The 15,615-nt window shown below is 41.0% G+C and overlaps 1 protein-coding gene across 1 annotated transcript in view; it reads left to right on the top strand.

The window, feature by feature from the left end:
• The window catches only part of MMP20 (matrix metallopeptidase 20), a 49,799-nt gene that overhangs the window by 18,686 nt on the left and 15,498 nt on the right, over window positions 1-15,615 (top strand). The window contains exons 6-8 of the mRNA XM_001153208.6: window positions 124-265; window positions 11,727-11,863; window positions 12,889-13,045. Coding sequence (XP_001153208.3) covers window positions 124-265; window positions 11,727-11,863; window positions 12,889-13,045 — 436 coding nt within the window. The remainder of the gene's footprint in view (window positions 1-123; window positions 266-11,726; window positions 11,864-12,888; window positions 13,046-15,615) is intronic.

Below are 15,615 nucleotides of genomic sequence, written 5' to 3'. Positions count from 1 at the left end.
ACAGCCATGATCATGATCACATGTCCAGCGTGAAAGTGTACAACCTCCCCTGGGGCTCTAGAGCAGAAGTGTGTGAACTCCAAATTCCCGTTACCATTTTGACCAACTCATTTTGAATCCTAGGACCTCGGAAAGCATTCCTCGGGAAGCCCACTCTGCCCCATGCCCCCCATCACAAGCCATCCATCCCTGACCTCTGTGACTCCAGCTCATCCTTTGACGCTGTGACAATGCTGGGGAAGGAGCTCCTGCTCTTCAAGGACCGGTAAGCCTCAGACACGCCACCGACTCTCATTGGGCCTCATCTCCACTCCCAGACAAACATCATCCCACAGGTCCTTGTTGCTGCCGTGTATGAAGATCATGCAGAAATGCTGTCCTATGCAGCAGAAGGGTGGGAGGCAGGGGTCTTTGGGGGAGATAGAGAACTGCCAAAACTACTGTTTGTGGTGCATCTACTGTGGTCTTGCTACTGTGCTAAGTTATGTCCATATATGGACAATATTTATTGTAACCTTTTTCACCATAGAGATTAGAATCCCTAATGTGCAGATAAAGAAAGCAGCTCAAAGACAGCAAGCAAGTTTCCCAAGGTGACAGTTAAATGGCTGAGCTAGGACACCAGCCTGAGTTGATCTGATGTCCATTTTGTTTACCACTTTATCCCTAGTGAGTGTGCATAGCAAATGCTCAATAAATATTTGGTGAATGAGGGTTGGCTAGCTGGACAGATGGACAGATAGGAGATTGGATAAAAGGATGGATGGATGGATGGATGGATGGATGATCAGATGGATAGATAGGTGGGTAGATAATTCCAAGGCCAGCATTCTTCCGAAACTGCTCCTTTTCAGTGCCTCCGGGCCTTTCACAGAGAAGGCAGATCCCTCTTCTCCCCCAACTCTGGTTTCTTGGGGAGTAAGGCTGTTGTCTCCATGATGCTGGTTACTCCAAATACTTCTTTCCATGGAGGCAAAAAGAAACATAGCAACATTCACCCCATTCCTCCCTTTGCTGGGGACAGAATTCAATCACACCAGAATAGGCAGAGGCATCTCAGGAGCATTCATGTGTGGCATTATTTTTTCTTCTTCTTCACTATTGCAAAAGTGTTTATGGAGCCCATTGTGGTTTTCAAGCAGTGTAGTCTCATGTATGAGAAGGTGTATGAGTAGGGGACTCCAAAAGCCCTGCAAGATAGTGAGACATGGGCTCTAAAAGTTAGGCCCATGAAACAAAACAAGAAGCAAGTACCTGGGAAGATCTAGAGAGAGTTCCCTGAGGAGCAGACGTTTGAGAAATGTGATGTTCCTTATCTTGTATGCTTTTGGGGATATATTGTTGAGCTACTATTATAAGAATACTTTTTGCTCCTTCAGCACAGAGAGAAAGTAACAAAGTATTTTTTAAAAAGCAAAATTTACCCAGAATCCCACCACCTGGAGTATATCAGTCTGCAGGAGCTGCTATAACCAAGTACCATAGACCAGGTGGCTTAGACAACAGAAATTTATTCCTCACAGTTTTGGAGGGTAAGAAGTTCAAGATCAAGGTACTGCAAGGTAAGTTTCACCCCAAGGCCTCTTTTCCTGGCTTGTAGGCAGCCGCCATCTTGCTGTGAGCTCTCATGATCCCTTCATGTGCAGAGAGAGAGGAGTGAGATTTCCAGTTTCTCTTCTTATAAGTGCACTAGTCCCATCATGGGGCCCCCACCCTCATGACCTCATGAGTCAGGAATGTCCTCTTCCAGCACTAACCCTAATTACTTCTTGAAGGTAATACCATCCCATTGAAGGTTAAGGCTTCAGCATAGGAATTTGGAGGGCACATAACACAGAGCATTCCCATTGTTAAGCATATTGTTGTATGTCCCTCCTGACGTTTTCTCTGGATAGAGAGCTAGATATTGTACATATGGGAGTAGGGTGCAATGATGTCTAAAAAAATAGGATTTTACTAGTGGTGTTGATTTATCAACTTTTTCACTCACAAAATTTTATTTTTTCCTGTCAATGGATTTTAATTCTCATCCTTTATATATTATATGTTATTCCAATGAATAGATATATCATTACTTAATCAATCCCATACTGGATTATTTCTAATTTTTAAAAATTAGAAACAGCTTAAACTAAATCTTTGACAATGGACAGACATTCACTTTTCAAAGGCAAATTAGAGCCGAGCCCAGGAACCCAGGCTTTCACAGCAGAGTCAGTGGGTGGCCCTACTGCTTACTGATGAGGTGATCCCCAGCAAGTAATGTGCCAGACACATAGTGTCAATAAATGGCAGTTACTATTCTTAAGAGTGGGAATCAAAAAATATTTACAATGGCAGGGAGGCTTATAAACAACTTCAGGTATTTAGAGAACCCAATTTATTCTTTTGTGTTATTAATTTTCTGATGATTTTTTATTTTTAAGACACTGACCATTGACATTTTTCTTGAATATTACCAAAAAGTACACCAAATGGAATTGGTAAGCAATGACCCGGGAGTGGAAGACCAGGCAGGGCAGGAGGAGCTTGGAGCACAGACCTGAGTAAACTTGGCTTCACCTAAGGGATATCATTGTCAGGCTCCACACTCCCAGACACTGAAATAGCATGTAGCACTCATTCAGTGATAAAGCAGTGAGGTGCTAGCCATTATGCAGGGTGTAGCTTATTCTTGTGGTAAATATCAGAGGTTGCAGTGGGGGCAAAGGAGGCAGTGAAGTCAAACATATGATACCATTTCATTCAATGATCATTGTTTTCTTAAAAAAAAGCAAAAAAAAAAAAAACCTCTGTTTATCAAACTGTGAGCATTTAGCAATTACTAATGACTACTTAAAGTCAATACATCTTTTGACATAGTCTTGATTATAAATACTGAGGGTGATAACAGACTAGTAAGCGAGACATTGGTGCAAGAGACATCTAGAAATGAAAAATCAGCAGAGGGACTGCAGGAGAGATGGCCTGCTACCATGTACGTCTCTGCTTAGTCACCACCTTCTCATCTTCTTCCATTTCAGATTCAATGAGCTACTGGGGTAGGGCAGATGATTCCAAAGAACTAGAACTAGCTATAAGCAGGATGGGGAGTCAGGAGTGGTCCCAGCACTGGACTTGCCACTAACTCACTGTGGCACCTGGAGCTTCTCTTCCTTTTCTATAAAGTGAGGGAGTTGTCTGTAATAATAGTGACTTAAAAGTGTTCAGTACTTACTATGCAAAGCACTATATTATCACATCCTTACAATTCCCCTGTGAGGCCTGAAGTATTATTCGTTTTACAAGTCATAGAAAGGATAAGCAACTTGTTCAAGAGTACATAGCTAGTAAGGGGTGGAGCTGGAATTCAAACCCAAACTAGCAAACTTCAGAGTCCGTGCCCCTAACTACCCTGCCTCCTAAGGTGCTGTCCAGAGCTGGAATCCCATGACTCTATAGCTCTGATCCCCTACCAGCTGCCGCTAAAAGTCCCAGAGTGCTTGCTAAGCCTGGACAAAGAACAAAGAATTCTTTCAAGCCACAGTTCTAATGGCAACCAGGGAGCCACTGATTATGAAAGCACTCCCAGTCTCTTCTCTCCCACTCAACAGCCTGGAATTCCCCGTCACCAACAATGATCTGTTGATGGGACATTTCAAGCTGTGGGCATAATAACCACATGGTTTGTTTCCAAAGCAAGATGGAATGCAGTACCTTTTAAAGTCACCATGAGATTGTCAGATATTCTCCATAGTGTATAAATGTACATTCAAATGTTCTGTGTGAAGAGAAATAAGTGTTAGCTATAATAAGTTGAGAGGCATATATATAGCTAGATATACTTAATGAACATACACTTACTTTTTATAATAGATGACAAAATTATTAAGGCTATATCAGATTTCCTCAGTCACTTAGGGAAAATAAGCGAGAAATGACTGGAATTGTAGCCATACCAAAATCATATTTGCATCTATCATATTATATTGGGTTTTGCCCAATATAATTTTAAGGGTAAAATCAAGAATATCATACACAATCATCTATAAATCTTAGAAGTACAATAGATTTTACAAATAGAGTAAGCATAAAGGTTGATCATAACCAAATCCTTCAGTGTAGAGATAAGGAAAATAGGCACAGGTCTTTTAGCCTCAGCAGACCCTCCCATGAGACCCAGATCTTCTGACTCCAGTCCAGAATCTATCCTAGCACTAATATAGAAAGCTTTCTGCCTATGAAATGGAAATACCAAGAAAAGCACTGAAATTTAACCTGAAAGAACATATGCCCATTGACTGTTATGCATTTGAGTTAGTAGGAAGAGCACTTCCGAGCTGTTCCTTTGCTTCCACGCCCTCTGCTTGCAGGTGGGGCAACCAGCCACAAAGAGGAGGATGTTCATAGACTATCTAGGTTTCCCAAGGATGTCTAATATGTTTCTTCACATTTTTTTTTCCAAAATAGGATTCTATATATTTTTTTAATCTGTCACTAATTGTCACATTTTAAAAGATGTTATGTGTCTTAAATTAGAAGGCAAAGAAAAGCATTTTTGGCCGGGCGTGGTGGCTCAAGCCTGTAATCCCAGCACTTTGGGAGGCTGAGGCAGGCGGATCACAAGGTCAGGAGATCGAGACCATCCTGGCTAACATGGTGAAACCCCGTCTCTACTAAAAATACAAAAAAAAAAATTAGCCGGGCGTGGTGGTGGGCGCCTGTAATCCCAGCTACTCGGGAGGCTGAGGCAGGAGAATGGCGTGAACCCGGGAGGCAGAGCTTGTAGTGAGCCGAGATCACGCCACTGCACTCCAGCCTGGGCGACAGAGCAAGACTCCATCTCAAAAAAAAAAAAGAAAAGAAAAGAAAAGAAAAGCATTTTTAAGGGTTATGCAAGTAGGAATTGGAGAGAAGAATGGATGTATTAATAAAAGGCATTCTGAGGACTCACCAGTGGGATTAGGACACTAATTTGGTGAGAAGAACAATGGAAAAGGGAAAGTTTAAAGCAGGTAGAAGCCTCATGGCTGAGAGTATAATATACAGCATTGTTCACTTAGAAAAATTCAGAGGATTTGTTGGGAACACGATGTAAAACAGGGTTAGATGTATCGGATTTAAAGCAATGACAATTTTCACGGAGTTTCATAGAAATAAGCTAGTGCTCAGGGAAGAGGTCACAGTTGGAGGCTTCGTGGGTTTTGAATCTCCCACGTAAAGGAGACATTTAAAGATGTGGAGATGAAAAACAGCTCTGTAGAGAGAATGAGGAGAAAGAAAAAAAGTCTAAAGAATGAGCCTAGGAAATGGAAGAAAAGGATTTAATAACAACCAGAGAGATTCAGCACTCCGAAAATAATAACGATAAGAATAGCCAACACCTCGTGGTCATTTGCAACGTGCTATGTGTTGTGCTAAGAATTTTACAGATATTCACTCATTTAATCCATACTGTCATTGTCCTCAGCTGGAATTATAACTTAGTTCTGTTTGACATTAGAGACAAAACCCCTGTGGTGAAATCCCAAATAAATCTGGGAAAAAAGGGTGTATTTTTTTTTAAGTGATCAACAGTGGAAAATGTTGCCAAGGTCACCAGACTGAGGACTGAAGAAAAGGGACTGAGTGGCCAGGATAGTTTGGAATATAGTCACAGCAGAGCAGTGAGGAAGAAAGCCAGATCATGGAAAGGGGTTAAAGAGCAAATGGGGCCAGGCGCAGTGGCTCACACCTGTAATCCCAGCACTTTGGGAGGCGAGGCGAGTGGATCACTGGAGGTCAGGAGTTCAAGACCAGCCTGGGCAACATGGTGAAACCCTGTCTCTACTAAAAATACAAAAAAAATTATCCAGATGTGGTGTCAGTGCCTTGTAATCCCAGCTTCTCAGGAGGCTGAGGTGGGAGAATCACTTGAACCCTGGAGGCAGAGGTTGCGGTGAGCTGAGATTGCACCACTGCACTCCAGCCTGGGTGACAGAGCGAGACCCTGTCTTAAAATAAATAAGTAAATAATAAAAAGCAAATGGGGGGAAACAAAAGAGTTGAGATAGATCATTCATTTAAGAAGCTTGTTAATAACAAAAGAAGTTAAGATAATAGTTGGCAGTGGCAGCAGGGCCAAGACAGGATTTCAAAGAGGGAACTGTTCATGTTTGAAGACAGTGGAGAAAAAGCAATACAAGATGCTACAGGAAGGAAAACAATAACAGTAACCACTATTTCTGGAGAGTAGATTTGAAATTGGGAATTCCCAGGATGCCATGGGCTTGAGGTAAGCCCACCATGGAACAGGAGGAAGTCTTCCTCCTTCGCATTCTCCCTGGGAATGTGTCTTTTCTGGCTGTAAGATTACTTCCCTGAAAGCCAACAAATGGCATTGTGTTTACTTAGAGCGGTTCTCTGTGATCTATTAAGAATTCAGATAAAGAAGCAGAGGTGAAGTAACATCCCTGACTCATTGTCATTTCTTCTGAACCACCTGATTCTGAGAGAGGAGGGGCCCTTTACATGTTCACAGGTTATGGCTTATGAATATGGATTTTCACGGGCTCTTCAGATGGGTACAAACACTCTTAATTTAAGGGCACTATGCACAGCTTTGACTATCATTAATCCACACCACTGGCTACAGATGGGTTTTTAGTTGTATGAACTATATTTTTCTTGGGTTCAGTGAGGTGGATGATTCATGGTTGATTTCTTGGCTTCTGACTCATCCTGAACTAAGCAGCCCTGGTTAATGAGTCCCATAGAATGAATGGCTTCTCAGCCAATGACATGACAGTTTGTACTTCAAAGTTTCCAGTGAAACAAACTAAGAAGGAAACTTGGCTATATTGATAAACTCTAAGTTTATATTCTGCATATCATCTATTAATAAATTTGTGGAGTAAAAACATGTCTTTTTAAAGTGTCTACAAATAAGAATAGTCCTGAATTTATAAAACACTTTCATATGCATTATTTCAATTGATCCTTTTAAGTGTTTGTGCAGATATTATTCTCACTCTTATTTGACAGTAGGAAATTGAGTCTCAGAAAAATTGAATGACTCACACGAGGTCACACAGCCAGTTATAAAACAAGGTTTCAAGCATTCCTTGTTTTGTTCACTGCACCACATCACCTGATCTCAGGGGAGTGAGCAGTAATTAAATAGAGAATCAAAAAGATAGAGGCCGGCGTGGTGGCTCATGCCTATAATCCCAGCACTTTGGGAAGCCGAGGCAGGCAGATCACTTGAGGTCAGGAATTCAAGACCAGCCTGGCCAACATGGTCAAACCCCGTCTCTACTGAAAAAAATACAAAAATTAGCTGGGCAGGTGTGGTGACACGTGCTTGTAGTCCCTGCTACTCGGGAGGCTGAAGCAGGAGAATCGTTTGAACCCAGGAGGCAGAGGTTGCAGTGAGCTGAGATTGTGCCGCTGCACTCCAGCCTAGGCACCAAAGCAAGACTCCATCTCAAAAAAAAAAAAAAAAAAAGATAGAAGAAAGACACCCCTTCCCACAAATAGGAAAGAAGATGACAGAGATCAGAATCTAAGAGAGTGTGAGACTAAAGAGGATGAAAATTGGGCCACTCATTCAGCTTGTGCTGAGTTGCCTTGATTGTCCAGCAAATAAAGGGTGAAGGCATCTCCTGAAAATGAAAGTCTGATGGGGTCAGCTTAGGTAGGTGGAGAATGATGACTGGGTATAACAAAAGAAGACCTTTAAGGCTCGACAACATGCATCAAGTCCCTGGATGCACCAGGCAGCATGCTAAGCCCAAGGATAAAAAGATGAATAATACATGATGCTGGAGAAGGAATTCAAGGAACTAGCAAAGAGCTGCAAGAGGCCAGGTGAAAGTTATCAGAGACCGAATCTCAAATTTGATGAGTTAGTTACTGTTCTTTGGTAAAAGTGAATGAAAATTTTAAAGAATATGAAACTTGTTGATCAAGTAAGTTCCAATCATCTCTCTGGCACCCGTTCATTTAGCCAACAAATGTGTATTGAACCCTGACAACGTGCCAGCACAGCATTAGATAGTGGGTACACGAAGATAAATAGTGCAGCTAAATATCTAATCAGCAGGTCTAAAATATCAATAAACTCCATTGTTTTGCCTTCCTTATCAAAGATCAAATTATAGACTAGTGATATAATCTGTTTATTTTCATTCCAATACATCCTGCAGCTGTTCTTTTCCAAGAGGCTTATAGATTTTTTTGTTTATATTTTAAATCCATTCACAGATGTATAAGGAAGTTACTTGCTATCATTGTTTTTGTGAGTTTTACTTCACTTATTACTACAATCTATAGCTCTAAGGATGCAAATTGTCTGAGTATGTTACTGTTTTATTGCCACAAGACATCGTTTTTTTCATTAGTTTACTGAAATTTTTCATGACTACAGATTCTTTTTGAAATTTGTGATAATTTGGCTAGGCATGGTGGCTCACACCTGTAATCCCAGCACTTTGGGAGGTGGAGGCAGGCGGATCACCTGAAGTCGGGAGTTCGAGACCAGCCTGACCAACATGGAGAAACCCCACCTCTACTAAAAATACAAAATTAGCCGGGAGTGGTGTCACATGCCTGTAATCCCAGCTACTCGGGAGGCTGAGGCAGGGGAATTGCTTGAACCCAGGAGACGGAGGTTGCCGTGAACTTAGAGCACGCCATTGCACTCCAGCCTGGGCAACAAGAGTGAAACTCCATCTCAAAAAAAAGAAAAGAAAAGAAATTTATCATAATTTATATAAGTGATGGATAGCATTTATTTCTATCCTATGTGCACACTATATACATTACACTACATCACAGTGGTGTTTAAAGCAGGGTTTCTTAACATTGACACTACTGGTATCTTGAGCCAGATAAGTCTTAGTTGTGTTGAGCTGTCTTTTGCATTAGGATGTTTAGCGGCATCCCTGGCTGTACTCATTAGACTCCAATAGCACTGCTCATCCCCACCTGTGACAACCAAAATTGTCACCAGATATTGCCTAACGTCCCCCAGGGTGCAAAATCACACTTGATTTAGAATGAATACTTCAATTTAGTCCTCACAATATCCTACATCAATGTTTCTTTAGTAAGGAATTTGAGAGTCTACCACTTGTGAAAAGTTTCAAGAGTACAGTTTTCCTTTGCCTGAGCTCGTAACTACTACCCTTTACTACCTCTCATGTTGAGTCATTCAAGATGTCACTGTCCCATAACTTCAAATAAAAAGTAGGACTTAGCTTTGCCTAGAGTTGCTTGTTGATTTTTAAGTGAGAAATGCAAGAAAATGCATCTGGCTTTAGAGTGATCAAAGAGAAAGCAGCTGGAAGTCTACTACACCTCATCAGAGACATCATTCAGACAGAGCCTAGTTTTGGGAAGACATATCTGCTCCTCTACCTCCCCACTTTCCCCACATGGCCTCATCATTATAATATTCTGAAATGCACACTTTGTGTCTTAGCACAGCAACTTATAAGAGACAGCATTTCAGAGCTATGTATTGAATTGCATTAATTGGAACACACTTGCTATTCAGGTTTCATCCCAGGTTCCCAATTAATCCAAGAAGTAGTTGCGGGATTCTGGATACCCAAAACTGTATTCATTACGAGGTGGTGGAGAGAAAAGAGAAAAGGGAAGCAGTCCCTCTGGCCTTCAGAAAAGCCCAGGTCTGATTGGACAAAGGGTCAAAGTACAAACAAAGAAAAAAACAGAGGTCACGAGACTGAGCATGAGCAAGTGGGTGAGATCGGACATGTGACTAACCTCAAGGCAGCTAGAGCCTGAGCTGGGCCGTCTCTGCCCCTCACCACCAGTGACCTTTGGGCCAGCAGCCCTTCTGGATCTCAGTTTTTCATCAGTTAAAACATACGCTTTAGATAAGGCTGTGATGTTTGGGGCTTGTGTATTGTCTATGGTGGGTGCCCAATTACCAGGTAATTAAGGCCTAAGCAAATAATACCTTTTCAAACTAACAGTATCTATCCATATGGCACCTTACAGTTTATAATACACTTTCATATTCATTATCTCATTTTATCCTTATAATGGTCTCATGATATTGGCCAGGAAATTATTTTTCCCATGTAAGCTGATTAAACTGAGGCTTGGAGAGGCTGGTCAGCAGTGGAGTTAAAACTCTAGCCCACATCTTCTCAAACACAATGTGCTTTTCCTTCTGCACCATGATGCCTCTTACGAAACATGAGGAAATATTTATCTTTTCTCAATACATTCCTTTTTTGGATTTTATCATCAGCTTAAGTTGCCTCATTAGGGATACCTTTATTAAGCCCCTAAATGCAATGGGATATACTTCTTGTGTGTTCTCAGAGTATCCTGAACTTAACTCTTCGTAGCACCAATCACTCTGATCGTTACTAATCAGTCTCTACTATTAGATTGTAAACATATTGAGGGCAGGGCCGACATCTTCTTCAGTGTTTCATCCTTGATGTCCACCACAGTGCCTGATGATAGGTGCTCCATAAATATTTGTTAGATTAACTGAATAGGAAAACTCTACATAAAATTTGGAGAATTCCTAAATTAGCCACTAGGAAAGTTCAATGTCAAAATTTTATTACAGTTTCCCAGTCCCCAAATAATCCTGTGAAGTAATTCTGGGCTCCTAAGAAGCCAAGTAAATTATTCGTGTTTTATAAAAAATGATTTTCATCTTCAAACTATAAAATAGAGCACATTACATTGTCAGTTTCAATCCAGTACCCTCATGGGTATACTGCCACAATTTTATGACTATAATATTGGGTAAATGGATAGATGAATTGCTAAGCCTTAAATCAATATGTGTGTACTAGATTTTCTGTTAACTAGCCATCAGACTCAAAGATGTAAATGCTTCCAGCACACAATTATGTAGGCAACACCATAACTTATGATTATTAATGTTTTCGCTATTTTTACAGGGTCTAATCAGCATGACTCAACCATAGACTTCTGGTTCATTTACATACTATTCACAATGTCCACCTTCTGGATCATAGTTACCTTTGTAAGATTTTAACTTTTAAAAGATCAGAAAAGGAAAGAGAAATTTGTATCAAGTGATATTTGGAATGGGGGGGGGTGCATAGCTTAAATGTGTAAATAATTGATACTATTACTTTGCTATATTCTTTCATTATTTTGAACATCCTTAAATAAACGAAGGAGAGGGGATCACAGAAATGCTAAGACAATGACAAGGGAGTAGAAACTGTTTACCAAGGTCCAAAAAGTTGTGTTTTTCCTTAAAAACAAGGCAAGGGTGGGATGGACATGGTCATTCATGTCTGTAATCCCAGCACTTTGGGAGGCCGAGGCAGGTGGGTCACTTGAGGTCAGGAGTTCGAGACCAGCCTGGCCAATGTGGTGAAGTGAAACCCTGTCTCTACTAAAAGTACAAAAATTAGCGAGGCATGGTGGCACACAGCTGTAGCCCCAGTTATTCGGGAAGCTGAGGCAGGAGAATTGCTTGAACTGGAGAGGTGGAGGTTGCAGTGAGCCGAGGTTGCAGTGAGCCAAGATCATGCCACTGCACTCCAGCCTGGGCCAAACAGCGAGACTCCATCTCAAAAAAAAAAAAAAAGAAAAGAAAAGAGAAAAAAAACAAGGCAAGGCAAGGCAAGAGCAAAGGGCATTTAGTGAGTGGCCTCTGAGTACATTTCAGTCAAAGTGCAATTTTATATGTAAATCAATCATTGATCTTGATTTTTTTTTTTTTTTTTTGGAATGTCCCATAGGATTTTCTGGAGACGGCAGGTTCACTTGCGGACAGGAATTCGGCCCAGCACTATTACCAGCTCCTTCCCCCAGCTCATGTCCAATGTGGATGCAGCTTACGAAGTGGCTGAGAGGGGCACTGCTTACTTCTTCAAAGGTACCCTACAGATCCCTCAAAGAAAGAAATGGCAGGGCTGCAGTGCCCCATTCATTTGGCATATCTAGCCCTGCCAGCATTTTTCCAGTCATCATGGAGCACATTTCAGTTGCTCTTTGTCCTCAGGTTGGGTATGAAATGCCACCCTACATTTGTTATACCCGACATCGTGTAACAATGGAAATGATGGCAGTGGCCCTCAGAACCAAGCCTGTTAGGCTAGTAAGGCACTGTGTTAGGTGATAGTGCCTAGGGAGCTAGAAACATGGTCCCTGCCACACAGGACCTCTGCTCAGAGTGACAGTGTATACTCTACTGACACCCTTTAATAAATAAAAGCCAGTGTGGAACTCAGTGGGAGGTAAACAATACCCTTACTTCTCTGCTGTGGTCAGAAGCAGCCAGGAGAGGAGGACGCCTTTGACTTCAGGAGGTGGACACATATACCAATCTCTGGCTCTAGCCCTTTACTATTTGAGTGACTTTGGAAAGTTATCTAATGGCTCTGAGCTCCATTTCTTCCTCTGCAAAGTGATTATAGCAATATAAACCTTGAAGGTGCGTTGTGACAATGGCGAGCCAATGGAAGTTATCCAGTAGGTGATAACTATCAGTTTTAGCTTATATGTTCTTGATACTGAGGGATAAGGTTAGAAAGCAAGTGCCAATTTAAGTAAAAATCATGACATTTGCATGTCACTTGCCCATTCTCTCTCGTAGATCTATGAAGGTGAAATGAGATTATAAATGAAGGATATCTCGAAAGACATAATATGTTAAATGTAAAGCACAATTTTATCAATGTTATTGCTTTCTTAAGGCATAACTAGGGACTTTTGCCTCCAGGGAAGTTTGAAGTCTTTTACTGAACTGAATAGTTAGAAGCTTATATCTCTTGTTGGGTTATAGCCATGGCAAGTATCCCATAAACTAACCCCATTTAAGAGGCTTCATAGAAATCTTTATGAGAGAAGTGCATCACCAAGTGGTGCAGAGTTTTCGTAAACTTTAATTTCTGTTTTCAGGTCCCCACTACTGGATAACAAGAGGATTCCAAATGCAAGGTCCTCCTCGGACTATTTATGACTTTGGATTTCCAAGGCACGTGCAGCAAATAGATGCTGCTGTCTACCTCAGGGAGCCACAGAAGACCCTTTTCTTTGTGGGAGATGAATACTACAGGTATGGCTTTTTTCCTTTTTACTATCTATCTTTATTTAATGAGAATGATTTTAAAAAGATAAAAACCCTTCCACGAAAGAATGCAAAGCAAGTTTGCGATAGGCCCGTTGACTCTTCTCGGCCACTGGGGTGCGATTTACAGATGGTTGACTGTCTTCAAGATATGGAACCATCAAAATGATGAGTGAAACCTTCATTCAATAATCCCATTGTTTGGTCTGTAGGACTTGACACATCCTGATCTTTCAATGCACTCATTAACCAGACGCCTAGTGGCCTAAAAGAGTAGATGCAGCATCACCAAATCCCTAACTACCCACTGAGAATGCCTGACTTTGCTGTTATGTGAGCATCAAATGCATCCCACAATACTCCATGATTTGGGGCAAAATGGAGATGGTCCTGACCATGGGTCTCTTTGAAGGATAGTTCTGCTGGAAGGAAAAGGCCTTATTGCTTAGTCCTTTTATCCAGCCTAGAATATGAAAATCTTTCTTATCCAAAGGAAACCATATAATTTCAATTCCTGTCCTCAGGGGCTTCGTATGAGCAAGTCTGAATCAGATGTCATCTGTCATCCAATCACGGCACATACGGTCACACCTTATCTTAGCTACTGAGTTTCTATCCTTAGTTGACTCATGTTGAGGAATGAGTGGAGCTCCTTCAAAGATCACCTCTGCCTCCGCACAGCTTTCCTCTGTTTCCAGTTTTCTCTTTTTTGCCTGTTTATCTAAACATCCGAAGAGAAAAGCAAAAGCAGATTCTAAGCAGGTGACAATGCTAGACACCTTAGGCTCATGAAAAGGTCTTGAAGAAAACAGGAGAGCACCCAACTTTGTTCCAAGAGCTTTCATTTTATTTTCTATCACGTATTTTAAATAATCATTTTTGTGGTATAAAAGAAATTTCAAAACAAATATTTGTCATCTTATTCTATCTGATTCATATTTTCTTCCCCAATTTGGAGTTGAGAAAATAATATAAGTGAGGCACATAAATATATTTCATAAGAAAGCAAATTTCTTTTATAAAGAAGGAATTGCAAACAAATATGGACTCTGCTGACTCTTCTGGGCCACTGAGAGCCCTGGAAGCATTGCTCAGTGTCATGCGGTGTCATGAGCTGTCACTTCCAGACCAGTGTTTAAACCACTAGGCCAGCTATTTTTCTCTCAGACCTTCCTTTTTAAAACATGATGACAGGAATTCACTTATTAAGGCCCTAATATCTGCAAGACAGAGTATGATTCTCTAAAGTCTTTCTTTAAGATAAGGTGGCTGTAGTCACACAGCAGATATACAGGAAGATAGGTATTGAGAAATCCAATTCCCCTGGTGAATTTTCAGAGAATAAAATCAAGAGATGCATGTGTAAGCACGTGTGTTGGAGTATGAGGGCGTTTATGTTAGGATTATTCAGTTAATGTTTTAAAGGGTATTCACAGTGTGATTCTCAATGGGGAAATTATCCACTCTCCCATTGTCTCTCTTGCCCATTTATCACCTGATCTTTGGTCTAATCTACCACCCACCAGCACCTGCAGTAAAGCATATACCTTCAGCCAGGCTGGATTGAAACTTAACAGCTAAGTTAAGAGATGTGGGCAGAGGTTCAAAATTCTCTGTAAGTTTTAGGATGGGGAGGTCAAGGCTCTCTGATTTTAGTGATGCTCTTTGCCACCAGAGAAAATCGTACTGTACCTTTCCAACTGGGCCTCTGTGAGTGTCTACTAAGGAGAAATCTTTTGTAATCTAGATAAATAGATTCACCAAAAAGTTGGTCTAGGGCATTAACTAAAATGTTAACAAGCTCATTTTTCTGGTTAAGGAAGGAAACCATGGTAGGCACTTCTAACCTTCTCAGGTTACAGAGGGTATTAAGTGATGTAATGCATGCAGACACAGATACCTAGCAGGGTCTGCACAGAGCAGGTGCTCAAAAAGAGTTATTCTTCAGCAACAGAACTTATATGGTAACTAACAAATAATTTCTTAACAAGTTGTGATGCATAACAAATTGCTTAAACCTCAATATTTCTCTGAGCGGCGATTCAGTCAAAAATCTGGTCAAAGGGAATTTCCTTTTTAAATACTGAAGGCCCCTAACATTGGACTGAAATTGCTGCTTTTGGCAAAACATAGACAATCCCTTCAGCAATGGCAGTCTTCTACTTTACGCACTCCAACACATACACTGGTGTATGCAACAAGGAGTAAGACAACCCTGACCTATAGCTCAAAAGTTTAGAGAAAGCTATTGTACTGGCCCTATTCATAAACACCCCTGAATTCTGCACAGTGTGCTTTACAGGGCCTCATATGTGTGACATCTTATTGTCATATGAAGCCCTCTATTGGTTTGAAATTTAATTTAGCCACTAGTATCAGAGACCCCAAAATAATTGTGGCTTAAACACATGAGGGTTTGTTTTTCTCATATGTGTAAAAAGTCTGACAGTTTAGAGCCAGTACGGCAGGCTGGTGATCAACAGGGACCCAAGTTCCCTTAAACATTTTGCTCTGCTATTCTTAACACATACTTCCATTCTCGTGGTTGCCTCATGACT

This window comes from Pan troglodytes, chromosome 9 (genome assembly GCF_028858775.2).
Source record: "Pan troglodytes isolate AG18354 chromosome 9, NHGRI_mPanTro3-v2.0_pri, whole genome shotgun sequence".
Taxonomy (NCBI): Eukaryota; Metazoa; Chordata; class Mammalia; order Primates; family Hominidae; genus Pan; species Pan troglodytes.
This window is presented reverse-complemented; position numbering and strand designations above follow the sequence as displayed.